The sequence below is a fragment of the Anser brachyrhynchus genome (assembly GCF_964034855.1).
Source record: "Anser brachyrhynchus genome assembly, chromosome: 15".
NCBI lineage: Eukaryota > Metazoa > Chordata > Aves > Anseriformes > Anatidae > Anser > Anser brachyrhynchus.
In genome coordinates, this window is record NC_137733.1 from 412556 (window position 1) to 426363 (window position 13808).

Genomic DNA, 13808 nt, shown 5'->3' on the forward strand with positions numbered 1-13808 from the left:
AAAGCAGTGACCATTAGGGCTGCATATTCATCCTGTTTACTATCAAACCCTCTTAGTAAGGGCCAAAAGGAAAAAGGTAAGAGACGTGTAACACCTTTCTGATCCTATAGGATTTCTGCTTCTTCATAGCTTCAGCCTCACCCCCCAATCTTTTAACAATTCAAGTAATCTTAGTGTTGTTTTTTGTTTTATTCCTCCTTCCTTGTGTCCTGTATAATTCTGAAACAAAAATTTGAAGCAATTTTGCTAGGAAATTTCAGCTCTGTACCAAGAGAAAGAACAGCTTTTTGGGTTTAAAAACCTCCCCATCCTTCAGAACTGCAACATTTCCTGAAGACACAGCATGGAATGGCCAAGTTATCACTCAGTTTCCTCGTACAGACATGCAAGATAAGGGATTCCAGTAAAGGAATGGGGCATGGGGGTGGAAGATGGTTCACACAAGTGGAGAACTCTAGGTATTGCAACACTAAATCCTCAAAATCTGGTTTGTGCCACACTACGCACTATTTCCTGGATATGCAATGAAAACTTAATTTGAGTAAATACGAGGACAAATGCATGAAACTGTGCACCTCATTTGGAAGCTGTTACCATGGAACAATGACTGGAAATACATTCCTCCACTCATCAAGCAGTGATTCCATTGCCTATGCGAATGGCTTAAAATGTCACATTAGCACAAAAAAAGCTTACAAACAAGCAAAAGCATAAGCAAGGATTCTCATCCCAGACACAAGGACTTACTGTAGTCTGAAATCCCTTTACATCTCCTGTCCTCATCTAAGTGCTTTACTGTTTGTATACTTCAGATACTGAAAATTGCTACAACTTTTTTTCAGGGAGACTAAGGAAATCAAGTTTATATAATGTTACATCACTGTTTAACCTTCAGACATTACAAGGTTAAAAAAATGACGCAAACTGACTTAAAATGCTTTTTATTTTCAGATGTCTAATCTATTAAAATTTAATTTAATTACAGGTTACAAGGTTAGAGAAGTCTCTTCTGAAATCCAGCCAGATAATAAGCAGATTTTCTAATTATAAAAAATAAAAGCCTAGTTAGATTCAGTTTGCATGCTATACATCTGAGTAGCCAGCTATTTAGAACTTTAAGTTATGATCATTTCAATCATTGCCAAAACCATAATTAAATCAGTATGGTTTCTGACATTTTCCTGTATTAAAGAGCTAAGGCTGCTAGTAAGAGCAGCTTTCACTGAGAAGGCAAATGTTAGAATTTCTTTAAACACTTCATAAGGCAAATTTAACTTCTAATAATTCAGTCTTGAAAAACATAGGTCTTCACTGCCTATGGTTAAGGATCTTTACTCTATGGAGAACAAGATCTAGGCAGGCAACTTAACATTTCACAACATGGGAACTGCCGAAGCTGATTTAAAATTGCAGCTCAAAATTAGTGTGTGTTTGGTAGAATCCTGACACCCAGCTTTCTTTAAATATTAGAAACTACTGCAAAAATTAACATTGCTCTAAGGACATTGGCAACTTACTGCTCCAAATTTCTTTAAGTATTGAGTTCTCCTTTTTTGCAGATTTTTCAAATTACAAATTTTTCTAATTACAATTTTTTCTAATTACAATTTTTTTTTTTTTTTGAGACAGCTGACATATTCTTCCGTAATTCCGCAAGACCTAAGTGCTGTCCAAATTCTGTCCCTCTCCTATATGGAAATTAATGAATTCCAGCAGACAACAAAAAACAACAACAAAAACAACAACAACAACAACAAAAGACCAGAAAGAAAAATTATCCTGCATATCTTACAAACGTATCCTTAGAATAAAACAGCACAGAGGATCAGCGATGGACCAAAATCTCCTGAATGAATTTAGCTGATACTAAAGTGGACATCAGTGCCCATGTTTCCATTAAGTACCAATTAAAAATAAGTAAATAAAAATCCAATCTATTGATGGCACATGATTTCAGTATCAGATACGTACTCATTGCTACAGTAAGGCTGCTGCACTCTAAATGGCTTTGATATTTTAGATAATTAAGGGTTTCAATACCTGCCAACATAAGCTATCTTTATACTTACATTTATTCAGTTTAAATATATAATTGTAAGAGCATGTCAAACATTAAATAGTGAACACTGAGCTGCAGTCTAAAGAGAACTGCAACAAATGGCCTTTTGCAATTCTCCATGCTTAACAGACACTGTTCGGATATGTTGCATTTCTTTTTTGTTAAGAAATAGGAATTTAAGAGACAAGATTGATAAATGAGGTCATCCACAAGTATTGCTAGGTACTCAGTAAATATTGTGTATTTCAAAAGTATGGTGAAAGGACAATAAAGATCTGAAAAGCAAATGCATCTGTATTTGAAGTGCAATATTAAGCAATCAACATAGCCACATGCCAGCTTACTGCAAGGCTAATCCAAATAAGCAACATTCAGCAATGTAATAGAATACCAGCTCTAGAGAAATAAAACAGAAGATTTCTTCTTCTGCACTTCCAGAATAGGTCAAATGCCTTCGATACTTTGAAATGACCACTGCTAGCTAAATGACCCTTGTCTATTTGCTACTACACTACTACAGGCAAAAGTCCCTTGCTAAAAAAAGTTGTCAAATAAAGTATTAGAACTTGGAATAAAAACATCTTCACCTAAATAGATTAAAACCTGATTTGTTGCTTCTGAGATGAAGGTGGAAAGCAATATGTGTATTTGGGTTTTATTATTATTTTAAACGAATAAATTTAAAACCTTTCAATATAAACACATACTAATAAGCAAACAACATTAAAATCTATAGAATAAAATGATACTGTTAGATTATATCATTCAGACAGGTTTTTCTTCATTTTTTGTACCACAATGATAAAAGGTATGGAAAGTCTTCCGTATAAGAGACTAAGTAAACTAGGATTCAGACTTCAGAGAAATTCTTAGAAAGATGCCCATACATATTTGTGGGAAGACACAAGAACAGAAACCATATGAAGGACATACAGGGGGAATTCACTATTTCATTACTAAACAACTAAGAGACATTTAATAGAAGATGTGAAGTTTTAAAACCAAAGGAAGTTGTCACAGAACAGTTAATATCATGTATAACTATTCTTATACATTTCTAATCAGCTGCTACTTACAACTAAAGCCTTAGCACAGATATTAAAGATTATATGGATCTTAACAAAAAATAAAAAATAAAAAGAAATGAACACGTACTACATCAGACAAAAGAAACAGCTGAATCTTTTATTCTGTGAAGAAGGCTTGAAGCTTATGTTAAATGCAAACAACATTTTTGTGGTGAATAACTGAGAAGGGTTAACAGAGCTTCCACCTTTCTGGCAAGAAGACAGTACAAACAAAGCAAGAACAGCTGAAGGAAATATTGGCATGAGGAGGGGGAATAAAGGCCAAAAATCCACAGAGGAATATAGGATTAAAATAAAAAATAATACAAATAATAATAAAAAACACATTATACAAAGCTCAGATGTCTATTTGAACACGTGCTGTAGGAGAATACTTTCCATATACTGTGTGCTAGAAATTTTTCTTATACTACATTGCTTACCTTTGAAAGGGATGTTTTTCAAGCTCCCCTTTTTTTTTTTTTTTTAAGAGGAGTTAAAACAAGGAGATAGCAGTACAGGGGGAAGCAGGAACAAGTATCATAGTGTATGGAACAAATCCAATTTTGAGATTCTATGATTCATTTTAAAAAGTCATTTAAAACTCACGTATGTAGTAGCTTGGACTACAAGAACAAGGTTTAAACATACAAAAGGACTGGTTACATTTTAAAAGCAATTTATGCATTACAATCGCTATGATTCCGTGAACTACACTATACCAGTGTTCCCCTCTCTCTCAAACAGAAAGATTACTCTCATGTTCTCACAAGTTATAATACAGAGGTTTGACTCCACTCATCTGGAAAAAAAAGATCAGTAGCAGTTTTTACAATACTTTGTTAGTATAGGTTTTAATTAAAGCCCATTAAACATATTCATTTAAATAGCAGTGAAAGGTATATACAAAAGCTATGATTTTCAACAAATACTATTTTAATAGCTTCACATTTTGCATCAGCATTTAAAGAGAATGTTTTAAGAGACTGCATAGTACTGCAAGTACTTGTACAGAGAAATCACATTCACCCATGAGACTGTAAAGACATCTTGCATGAACAGGTGTCCAGTATGCATGCAGTACTGAAAGACTTCAGAATCATGAGCACCCCTTCTAGAGTAGCAAATGTAAAATAGTTCCAAGTTTGACACTGCAGTCCCTTCAGCTGTCTCACTGCTTTCATCAGAAACCATGGAAGATTACAACTCTGCTTCAATTTGTACTAGACTAAAACAAGTTCAAAATGATTTTTCTATAACATCAGATTAAGGTTGCTATTTAATTTAACAATTGATTTATAATCCAGGTAAAAGTTTAATTTAAAACCACATTCATTCAAATGGCACTGTAAATTGGGATAATTGATGTCTGTTGCTGCCGTGATTTTTGGCTTCTGGCAAATCAACCTCACATCACCCCATACTCTGTGTCTCTGTCCAGCTACGGCTGAAAAAGCATGGGTGCTCCTAGAATTTTGGAAGGCATCACCTGCGGTTTGCATGGCAATAAGGCCTAAAATAAAATGTGAATTAAGCACTATCCAAATACCATGAATTTGTATATCCAGATCTGAAAACACACAGCTCTGGAATCCGTAAAAACAGGAGAAATAACAATTTGAAAATTGATTAATATTTCAGATGTGTAAGCCTGACACCTGGTGGTAGTGATATGTACTCGCATTTCATAACAATACTGAAAAGAAGGAATTGTTAAAATAAGAAAAGTTACATGGCTGAGCCTTCAAAAGTCTATAGAAACAATACCAAACTGTACAGGTTCTTAATCCTGTAAGTCCACCTCTTGAAGAATCTCAGCACCTTTCTATATTCTAGACTTACCAAGTGGGAATATTAAGTTCTATTCTGCATTATAATGGCATCATACTGCAGTGCAGATCAAGTCAGAAAGAATCAAGTCAATTTTTATATATTCAGAGACCCTGCATTGATTACTGAATCATAATTATAGGTGAAAAAGAGACAAATGCTATTACTATGTAAACCAGAGTGGCAATCCACAGCAAGCCCAAGAGTAACAACAGAGTATTCTGAAGGATTTCTATCCCTCTACTTGTAATTGAACATCCTTATGGTTAGCATAGTAATTTTGTCAGTGGAGGTTAAGTTCAGGCTTGCCCTGTATCTTTTTGCCAAACTGCAAACTCTGACTTAAGTCATTAAACATGGAAAATCAAATATTTCAAAAACACCTACAGTATATACTGATCAAGTACTAGCTACAGACATCTCTTCACTTGCTTTTCTCCAAAAGGGGAAAGGTCCATTTCATATTACAGACAGAACCAATTAGTCACTTTTCTACTTGCAAGACCAGAAGATGTCTTTTGAAGCATTACCTTACTTATTTGTAAGCAATTAGAAACTAGTCTACAATAAAAGTCTTGGAAACAACAACCAACATAAAGCTACAGCCCTATGAAAGACCACTCCTGCTCTGTTTTAACAGCACAAGGCACAACCATTGCTTTCTGTTGCAAGATTTACACATCTGGAGATCAATGCCAGTTACGAAGGACCTCCATGTCCTTAAGTTATATACGCTATTACTTAGTAGAGGAGTAATAGGACTACCCAGTTATTGATAGCTTTTGTTATTGTTGTTTCCTCCAACTTGAATGGTGTTCACAATCTTGAAATCAAATTTTAAAGCTTGCTTGCCTAAAGTCACATAAGTTGCAGTTTTGCTTTAAGCACCCTGTGGGATGAACCTTATTCCTCAGGTCTTGATCTACCTTTCACATCAATTCCCATTCCCTTCAGCCACCTACATAAAAAAAACTCTTACCTCCTCCCAGGAGAGGTTATGAAAAAAAGGGTCAAAGGTCCACAATATTGAACAGGCACCAGGTAACAAAGATTTCTGAAGAGCAGGTCAGCAAGGCAGACATTTTCAACACATCACTGCAAAACTAGTCCACAGGACACTATTCAAAATCACTAAAGATCACTCATCATTGCCTATACTAGGAATAAATCTGCATCCACAAATTAAAAATAAACCCAGAGATACTTGCTAACAAAAGAGGAAAAAAAAAGATGTAAGGAAGGATAGACCACTTTACTCACCAAAGGCACTAAAAAGCTGGTAAAGGTCACTCGTCTTCCACTCTTTGGGAAAAGTAACATGAAGAACATGATCTCGTTTAGGCTGCACTGCAAACCAAGAAGTTACTTATCAGAATAAGAATTACCACTGGCATCTTCAGAAAATCCTAAAAGAAAAGTTACCTAATATGGTCCCATAACTTTAAAAATAAATAATAAAAAAAATTTAAAGAAAACAGGCCAAGACCTACAAAACTACATCAGGCACTAGTGAAAATATATTTGCAATCATGCATGAAGTAGATATACAGATAAGCTAGCAGGATTTAGTACAAGAAATTGAAGCAGCATTACATGCAGCAGGAACTACCCACAAAATTCACATCTTTTGTGCCAAGTTCTAGGACAGAAAAATAAATAAAAAAACAAAACCCATCCTCTTTGTGCTATAACTCTAGTTTAAGCAAATCATTAATAATTCAATGATACCATTTTTCTGTCAATAAAAAAACCTTACTGTGAAACAATGTTCAATGTAGTTTTCACATAACATTAGGTACAAGCTAGAATATACACACTGACAGACCTTTTTTTTAAATTAAAACTACAACAGGAGAGGCCAACTTCTAACAAAGAAGCACTAAATAAATCTTTGGTGTACACTGGCAGTTACTTTGAGTTCTGCGAGAGAGAGTGAGAACCCAAGTCACAAGCTGCTGGACAAGACCAGACCACAGCACAAATCATCACTGTATGTCTAACCCCTACTTTTACACACTTCCTCTACACCTCTGGTTTCAGTCATCAGAGAGAGGACACTGAATGAGACAGACCCTTGACCTTGTCCAGTAAAGACCATTTGTACATAGGAAAATTCCACAATATATCTGCAACTGAAGTTCTTTTTGCTAGACACTCAAGCTTTTAGAGCCTGAGAATTCCCACCGTGCAGGAAGCAAGTGGAATCTACATTTTATGGTGCAAAGAAATTGATATATTTTCCATATTCATATGAAACTATTTACCAGTCATCAAGTGAGCCCCTTCACAGCTATCTGCAGAGATTTGTTTTTCTACATGCCACTTTGCTAGGTCTCACCTTGTCATTTTACATCTGATGTTAGACAGAGGCTGAACCATTAAGGTGCAGCAGTTTTACTTCATAATTTACTGCTCCAATTTCTTAAAGGCAATTCAAGGCATAACTACACACAGCATTATATGATAAGATTTTTACTTAACCACAATGAAAAACTCTCAGGAAGAGAGTCTCTCTTCTTTGGGTATATAGATAAGCGAGTGACTCATCACAGTGAATTTCTCTCCGGAATTGTTTTTTGATGAACTTCTCTAGTTTCTGATCTCTTTTGCTCTCAGCATCAAAATAGGATAGTTTTTCACAGTGGACCTTACTCATAGTGCACATGTCCAAAAATCACTCCCCCAATCACTTGCTATTGCTATATTCAGGTTTCACATGTATTTAACCCAATTAGGCAAGGACAAACCTGCTCGGTTTTATTGCCACATTTGGTTAAGATGCAGCTTTGCACTGTTCACTGAACAAAAGACTTGTGGACTGCTCACATCACAGCAAAGCATTAGTAATTACTAAAGTTTAATTTTGGCTGGTGGTTATAAACGAAGTATGCTCCGCCTGGTATGTGCATTATAGCAAAACAGATGTATGTTTCTGGGTGTAGCTCTATTCCACCAACCAAGGCTTTCACTTTTGCATGAAATTGAGAACCGTAGCTTTCAATAGTTAGTGTTTCCTGAATAGATGGCACAGATTTTAATAGGTTTTAGTTTTAAGCCTTCCCACTCACTTCCAAAATGCCCACGTAATTTTTAATTCCCAAATAATTTTTGAACCCTTTGTGTAAACTCAATTGAACACAGCAGCTACTTGGAGGCCTGTAAAACAAAAGTTCCTAAACCAAACAAGACATGGCAACAGTACAGATTTCCAAGTGCATCTATTTTCTATGGAATTAATTGCAGAATAACTCAATGACAATGTTAAAATACTAAAAGAAATCTTCACAGAAGCTCCACTATGAACACACCAACAGGAAAAAATACAGTCCTAACTCAGCATCTCATGACTAAAATACTGAATGCTTAATGAAGTCAGTGGAAAACAGGTTTCATAACTTTTGTGTTGAGTAGACTACTTGATTTTGCTCCACATCGGTAAAGAGCCCAGTTTTTGAGCTGCCAAAATATGGAAGACCAGAACATGACCCTGCGGTAAGTTGCAACATGTCTAATTAGTTGGTTAGCGGAATCCATGCAGCTTAGAAAAACATGAATTGGTCACCTGTCTGATCATGGCAATTGAAATATAATTTATACAACTTGTGAGTTGCTTGTAAGTGCTTTAACCCGTTTCACTGAAAATGAGTCAGGCTAGTATGAGTTTGCTAGCAATTCCCTGTCAACAAATTACAGGTTTTCATGAGCACCTGACCATCCAATTGGATGGAAGCAGAAGCAGCTAAAGAAAATAATCACTTCATGAGCACAAGTGAAGTCTTGTTGATTAAATCTACCACTTCAAAAAACAAAAAAGGGCACAACATGCTTTTTTTTTTTTAATGAGAAAAGAAACTCCTCATAAGCCTTCAGTATTATCTTACTCTTAAATTCACTTTGAATCCTTTGTTTAAAACTCCATCCCTTCTACCTACCCAGGTGAGAAATATTTGAATCACGTTCTACTTTATTTGGTGGAAACTTCCTTAAAAAGATTGAAGTTTTTGAAGCACAGTCACAAAATAAGATCGTGAAAGTCACTTTCACATATTCAGTACCATTTGACCTAGTATGTGTTACTGAACTTCAATCTTTCTGGAAAAAAATGCACAAACTGGCTATAATACTACAGAATAAACAAACTGACAAACACAACAACATTTGTAACAGTCACCTAGTTTGCTGCACTTTTTTAAACAAACAAACAAAACTGTCTAAGCATACCTACCTCAGAATTGTAGTCCTATTCTTTGTGTGGCTTTACTTCTCCACAAAAACACAACCTACAAGCAACAAATGACCAGCTAGCTTCCCCAACCTACAGTAATGTTGAACTCTCAGAGTGGAAATCAACTTTCTGAAGTAGTCAAAGTGCCACCTTACATATACTTTCCTTTTTGAAGCTTAGAAAGTATCCCTGGTTCAGACTTCGCTGAAGCATCTGCATCAGTCTGTTAGGGCTGGCTTTCAGATAAAAGAGACAGACTTTCAGAGACAGACTCTTTTTGGCAAAGCATCAAAACGATCCTGCAATTTGACTAGCAAGTGGAAGTAGCATCTTCACAGCTTAGCAGCTTTGGCCTTCTCTCAATAACCCAGAGTACACTACACTATCCTTCCACTCAGTATTGAACAATTGAGGAAAGAAGCATGTAGCATAATTAAATAACCATTCCAATAGATCTGCAGAGCCACTGATCAGTGATCTGATCACCTACTGCATTTGAAAGTTACATACATGCCTTTACAGCAGGCATTTTCCTCTCCAGCACTTACTTCTATCTTTTGAGAATTGCCTTTTTTTTTTTATACTATTAAGCTAGTATTTAACAAAGGGTCATCCTTCATTCTAAGCTTTCCAATGCGTGATGTGGCAAATGTCTTCACATAGAAATGCTACTCATCTGGAAGCACTATTGAAGACATTCATGCATCTCTAAGACATATTACAGAAGTAATAAGTTAAGCCTTCATCTAGTAAAAGACTTGATTGGCCTGCAGGGCTTCACTTTTGTGTTTGTTTTTGTTTTTTAAGTCAAGGCATCAGTGGTAACACTCATCCAAAGTTCACAATGAAATAAGCTACTTACAGTCTGGTCCTTCCAAATTCAGATACGGAATGTCCATTACTCTCATAAGAAATAGCCTGAAGCAAAACAGAGAAGCACCATTAGCAAATTTATGCCTAAAGACCTTTTAATAAGCTGTCCTTTCTATCGTTTATTTCAACGTTGCTTCTTCAAGGTTGCTAGAAGTGGGCTTTAACATCCTAAACATAGCTTAAACTGTAATAAGAGAAAAAGACCCTCCAAGTAAGTCTAATCCACTATTTAACAATCCAGATTCAAGAAATTATTTGACGTCTTGCCAGTAATTTTACTTATTCAAAAAGAAGTCTAAAAAGCCTCAAGCCCACTGACTGTTACTGCTGAAAACTATTAAAATAATGGCGAAATGAACAAATGAGGAGAGAAGTAGCTCTGTGCAGTAAATTCCAGGTTCATGGCATACAGGGTGAAAGCTCTCATTACAAACACACATATTCTTTCCTGTGTTCTGAGCATTGCATCATGCTTTAGACAGAATTGATCTCAAAACCCTAAAACTGCAAAAGCCACCATGACTCTTTAGTGGAGATCAACCAGGTCACTCTTTTTGCCCTTTAACATGTAATTAAATAGTTTCAAACTACACTTATGAAATGCTTTCCGTATAAGCTCATATTCAGTTCATACAATATTTTCCTCCAAAACAAGAATTAAAAGTAGTCTTAAATCCTGTCATAGGCATAGATGCTACAGTACTGTTACAAAATATTTGCAGTGCATTATGTTCACTGGGGAGCTAAAATAAATGTTTTCTATCATGGCTTCGAAAAGCTTTAAAAATGTTTACCAGATTAATTACAGTATTAAAGTAAATAAAAACCTCAATAAATAGACAATAATAACTTTTTAAGCATGTAGACTGATCTGTAATTCCCTAGAGTCTTTGTATCTTACTATATTTTTGTATCTTACTATATTCACCATTAGCGTTTATGATTTTGAACATAATGTTCTTACAGTTACTCGTATCACTGAAGTCTCCAGGAACGCAGTTTGTAACTTGTCTTTACTATAAATACTTAGGAAAAAAATACTGGGGGAAAACAGATTTTGTGATTGGTGTAGATGTGAGCCAGAGGGGCTTCAGAGCGCTGGCAGCAGTTATGGCGCACACTGTCCTATCTAATTTCTCTTCCTAAGCCTCAGGGCAAATATGACATAATGTGTATTGTGCCCCTGAGCACCGAGGAACCCCAAAGCAGTTTTTAAAATCAATATACATTAGAAACATTCAAATCAATTAACTTTAGAAATTTTAGCAATGCAAACATGCCACTGAGTGACTGAGACAGTTTACAAAGGAGTCAGAGTTTCTTCTTAGGTTTAGCTTTAGCTGTACTTGTACAACTTTGGCCTCATTACAGCCACTCGTCTAAACGGGACAGGAATGACATCTTGCGAACCAGGCTAGCTTCAGAACAGGTTCCGTAAGGAACCAAAAAAATGTCATTACTGTGACATCTCCTTGACAACTCCTAGAGATCCAGAGTAATACTGACAGGACACACAGTGCTATTGCTCCCAAACAAACAAAAAGCAACCCACCCAGACAAAAAATGGACAGGAGGCTTTGCTCACATCACGGTTATCTCTGAACCATAAAGGTACACCTTACAAGAAGAAATTAAAGGGAGGGGGAACACAAAGAGGCAGTGTGGGACAACTTGACAACTGGGTGAATTTTACTAAAATTCAACAAAAACTTCTAGCAAAAATTCTGGGTGAGCTACCCTCACCCAGGTTTTATGATGTTTAGGAAAGCGATACAAGGCCCAACAGCAAGAACAGATTTATGCCAGAAATGCATATACCAGAGATTAAGATCAGTTTTTCATTCTCTGAGGCACCGGTCCTACATTTATCTATTTAGTCAAAGAACTTCTCTAAACAGCATTTACACACATACAAACACACACACACACACACCCTGAAGAAGTGGTGTAAACACTGATTTTAAGTGCATTTCCAGTATGTTACAGCAGCAACGACATCTTGTAGCACTAATTAACATCATATGGATTATATGCACAGAGCTGCAGCATAATCTGTAATCATGTATCCGTGATTATAGCTGCAAGATTCCTCATCTGCAAAAAATTTAAAGTAATAAGGTTGTTCTGTATGACAACACAAACTCTATATTAAGTTAGCTAGGTTCTTGAAGTTGTAGCTATGGCATTGGTTTTCATTACATTAAGCTGTAATTATTTAAATATATATTAATCAAGTTAAGAAAAAAGTTAATTCCTAATCTGTTTAGAGGCTACAACCAGATCACCTGGTCAGAGATCTATTTCTCAATGTACAACAACATCTTAGGAACTCTGATGTGTTTTAAGTCAGCTACTTGAAATCTGACTGCTTCAGTGGCAAGTCAAGTAAAAGAAGGAGAGCAAGGCTACGATCAGGACATTTCACAGCAACGCGTAAGTAGTCTCAAGTAGTCAAAATCTTTCCTCTGCGCTGAGCTAGGATGAAAGTTTTCACAGCTGTGTGATGAACTCGGTAGAGAAACCAATGCAGCTGAAGAAAGAAAAGGCTTTTTTTTTTTTTTTAAACCCAGATGCGTTTACCAGTCCTGCTAGCACTGCCACACGTGGCTGAAAGCACGACAACAACTGTTTACTTGTACACTATGTTTGAAAAGCTATTGGTCAGGCTGCAGAAGAGCGCATTGACATTCTTTCGCAATTCTTCTGCGAAGAAAATTATTTTCATATAAAAGCAGAGAGAAATTAAGTGATTTGCAGTACACACTGGAGAATCTGTCTCCCGCAAACACAGCACAAAGCCAAGCTATTTGCACATACTTCAAATTTTGGTTTCTGATATCCCTTTGTATGAAAAATATATTTCTAAGACAACTTCTACCTCTCTAGATTATCATGCTATCCAGCTCAGTAAAACATGGTGTTTTCATTTGTTTCCACCTCCAGCTACATCAAAAGGAAAAGAATACATACAAATAACCTAGAGAGATCTGAATTATAGCTCTCACTTCCCATCGCTCATTGACGGGAAGTAGAGAATAATTGTTTTTCCTTTCTCTTTGCTTCCCCATGGCCTTTGTTCCCCCCCCCACACTTTTATTTTCACTTTAATTACATTATCTTTATCTCAATCCATGAGCCTTTTTCTTTCAATTATACTTTCTTCTCCCCCCTCTTCTTTTGAGGAGGGTGAACAAGAGAACAGTTGTGGTGGAAATTTAGCTGCCCAACAGGACAGAACCACCACACATGATGAAACACCTGAACTGTACACATAATAGCTTAGATATATTAAAATACAAAGTCTCATCATTTCAATCCTTAAATTCATCAAGATTAGAGGGATTACTCACAGTGACTTTCAAAGACTGCATATATAAAATGAAGCATAAAGATTACAGAAATGCATGTCTTTCTGGAATTCTTGGCTTATAAATTGTTTACCATATAGCTTACTCCATTATATCTACAAAGAGCAAAACAACCCTAAAGCAAAGTTTGGTTTTAATTAGTTCTGCTCTTACAAGAAGCTGAAACTAAAGCTTTTACCTATGTTCATCATGAACCTGTATGAAAATTAACCCATATGCTGCTGGACACCGCTCTTGAACAGCAAGCCAGGAAGTTTTATTACTTTAGTGACATAATTAAAGAGGTCAAACTAACAACCAAAAAAAAGGTATTACCTTCCCTTTATTAAGGGAAGTTTGTAAAAAAAAAAATAAAAAAAATCAAAGCTCAACTTTTCAGTTTTCAA

At 35.9% G+C, this 13808-nt stretch overlaps 1 protein-coding gene across 3 annotated transcripts in view; it reads right to left on the reverse strand.

Annotated features, from left to right (window-relative positions):
- Nucleotides 1–13808, reverse strand: part of PARN (poly(A)-specific ribonuclease) — a 64291-nt gene that overhangs the window by 28999 nt on the left and 21484 nt on the right. For all 3 annotated transcript variants that reach the window (XM_080556946.1, XM_080556948.1, XM_080556947.1), the window contains 2 exons: nt 10044–10099; nt 6217–6303 (listed from right to left, as the gene is read on the reverse strand). In XM_080556946.1, coding sequence (XP_080413072.1) covers nt 6217–6303; nt 10044–10099 — 143 coding nt within the window. The remainder of the gene's footprint in view (nt 1–6216; nt 6304–10043; nt 10100–13808) is intronic.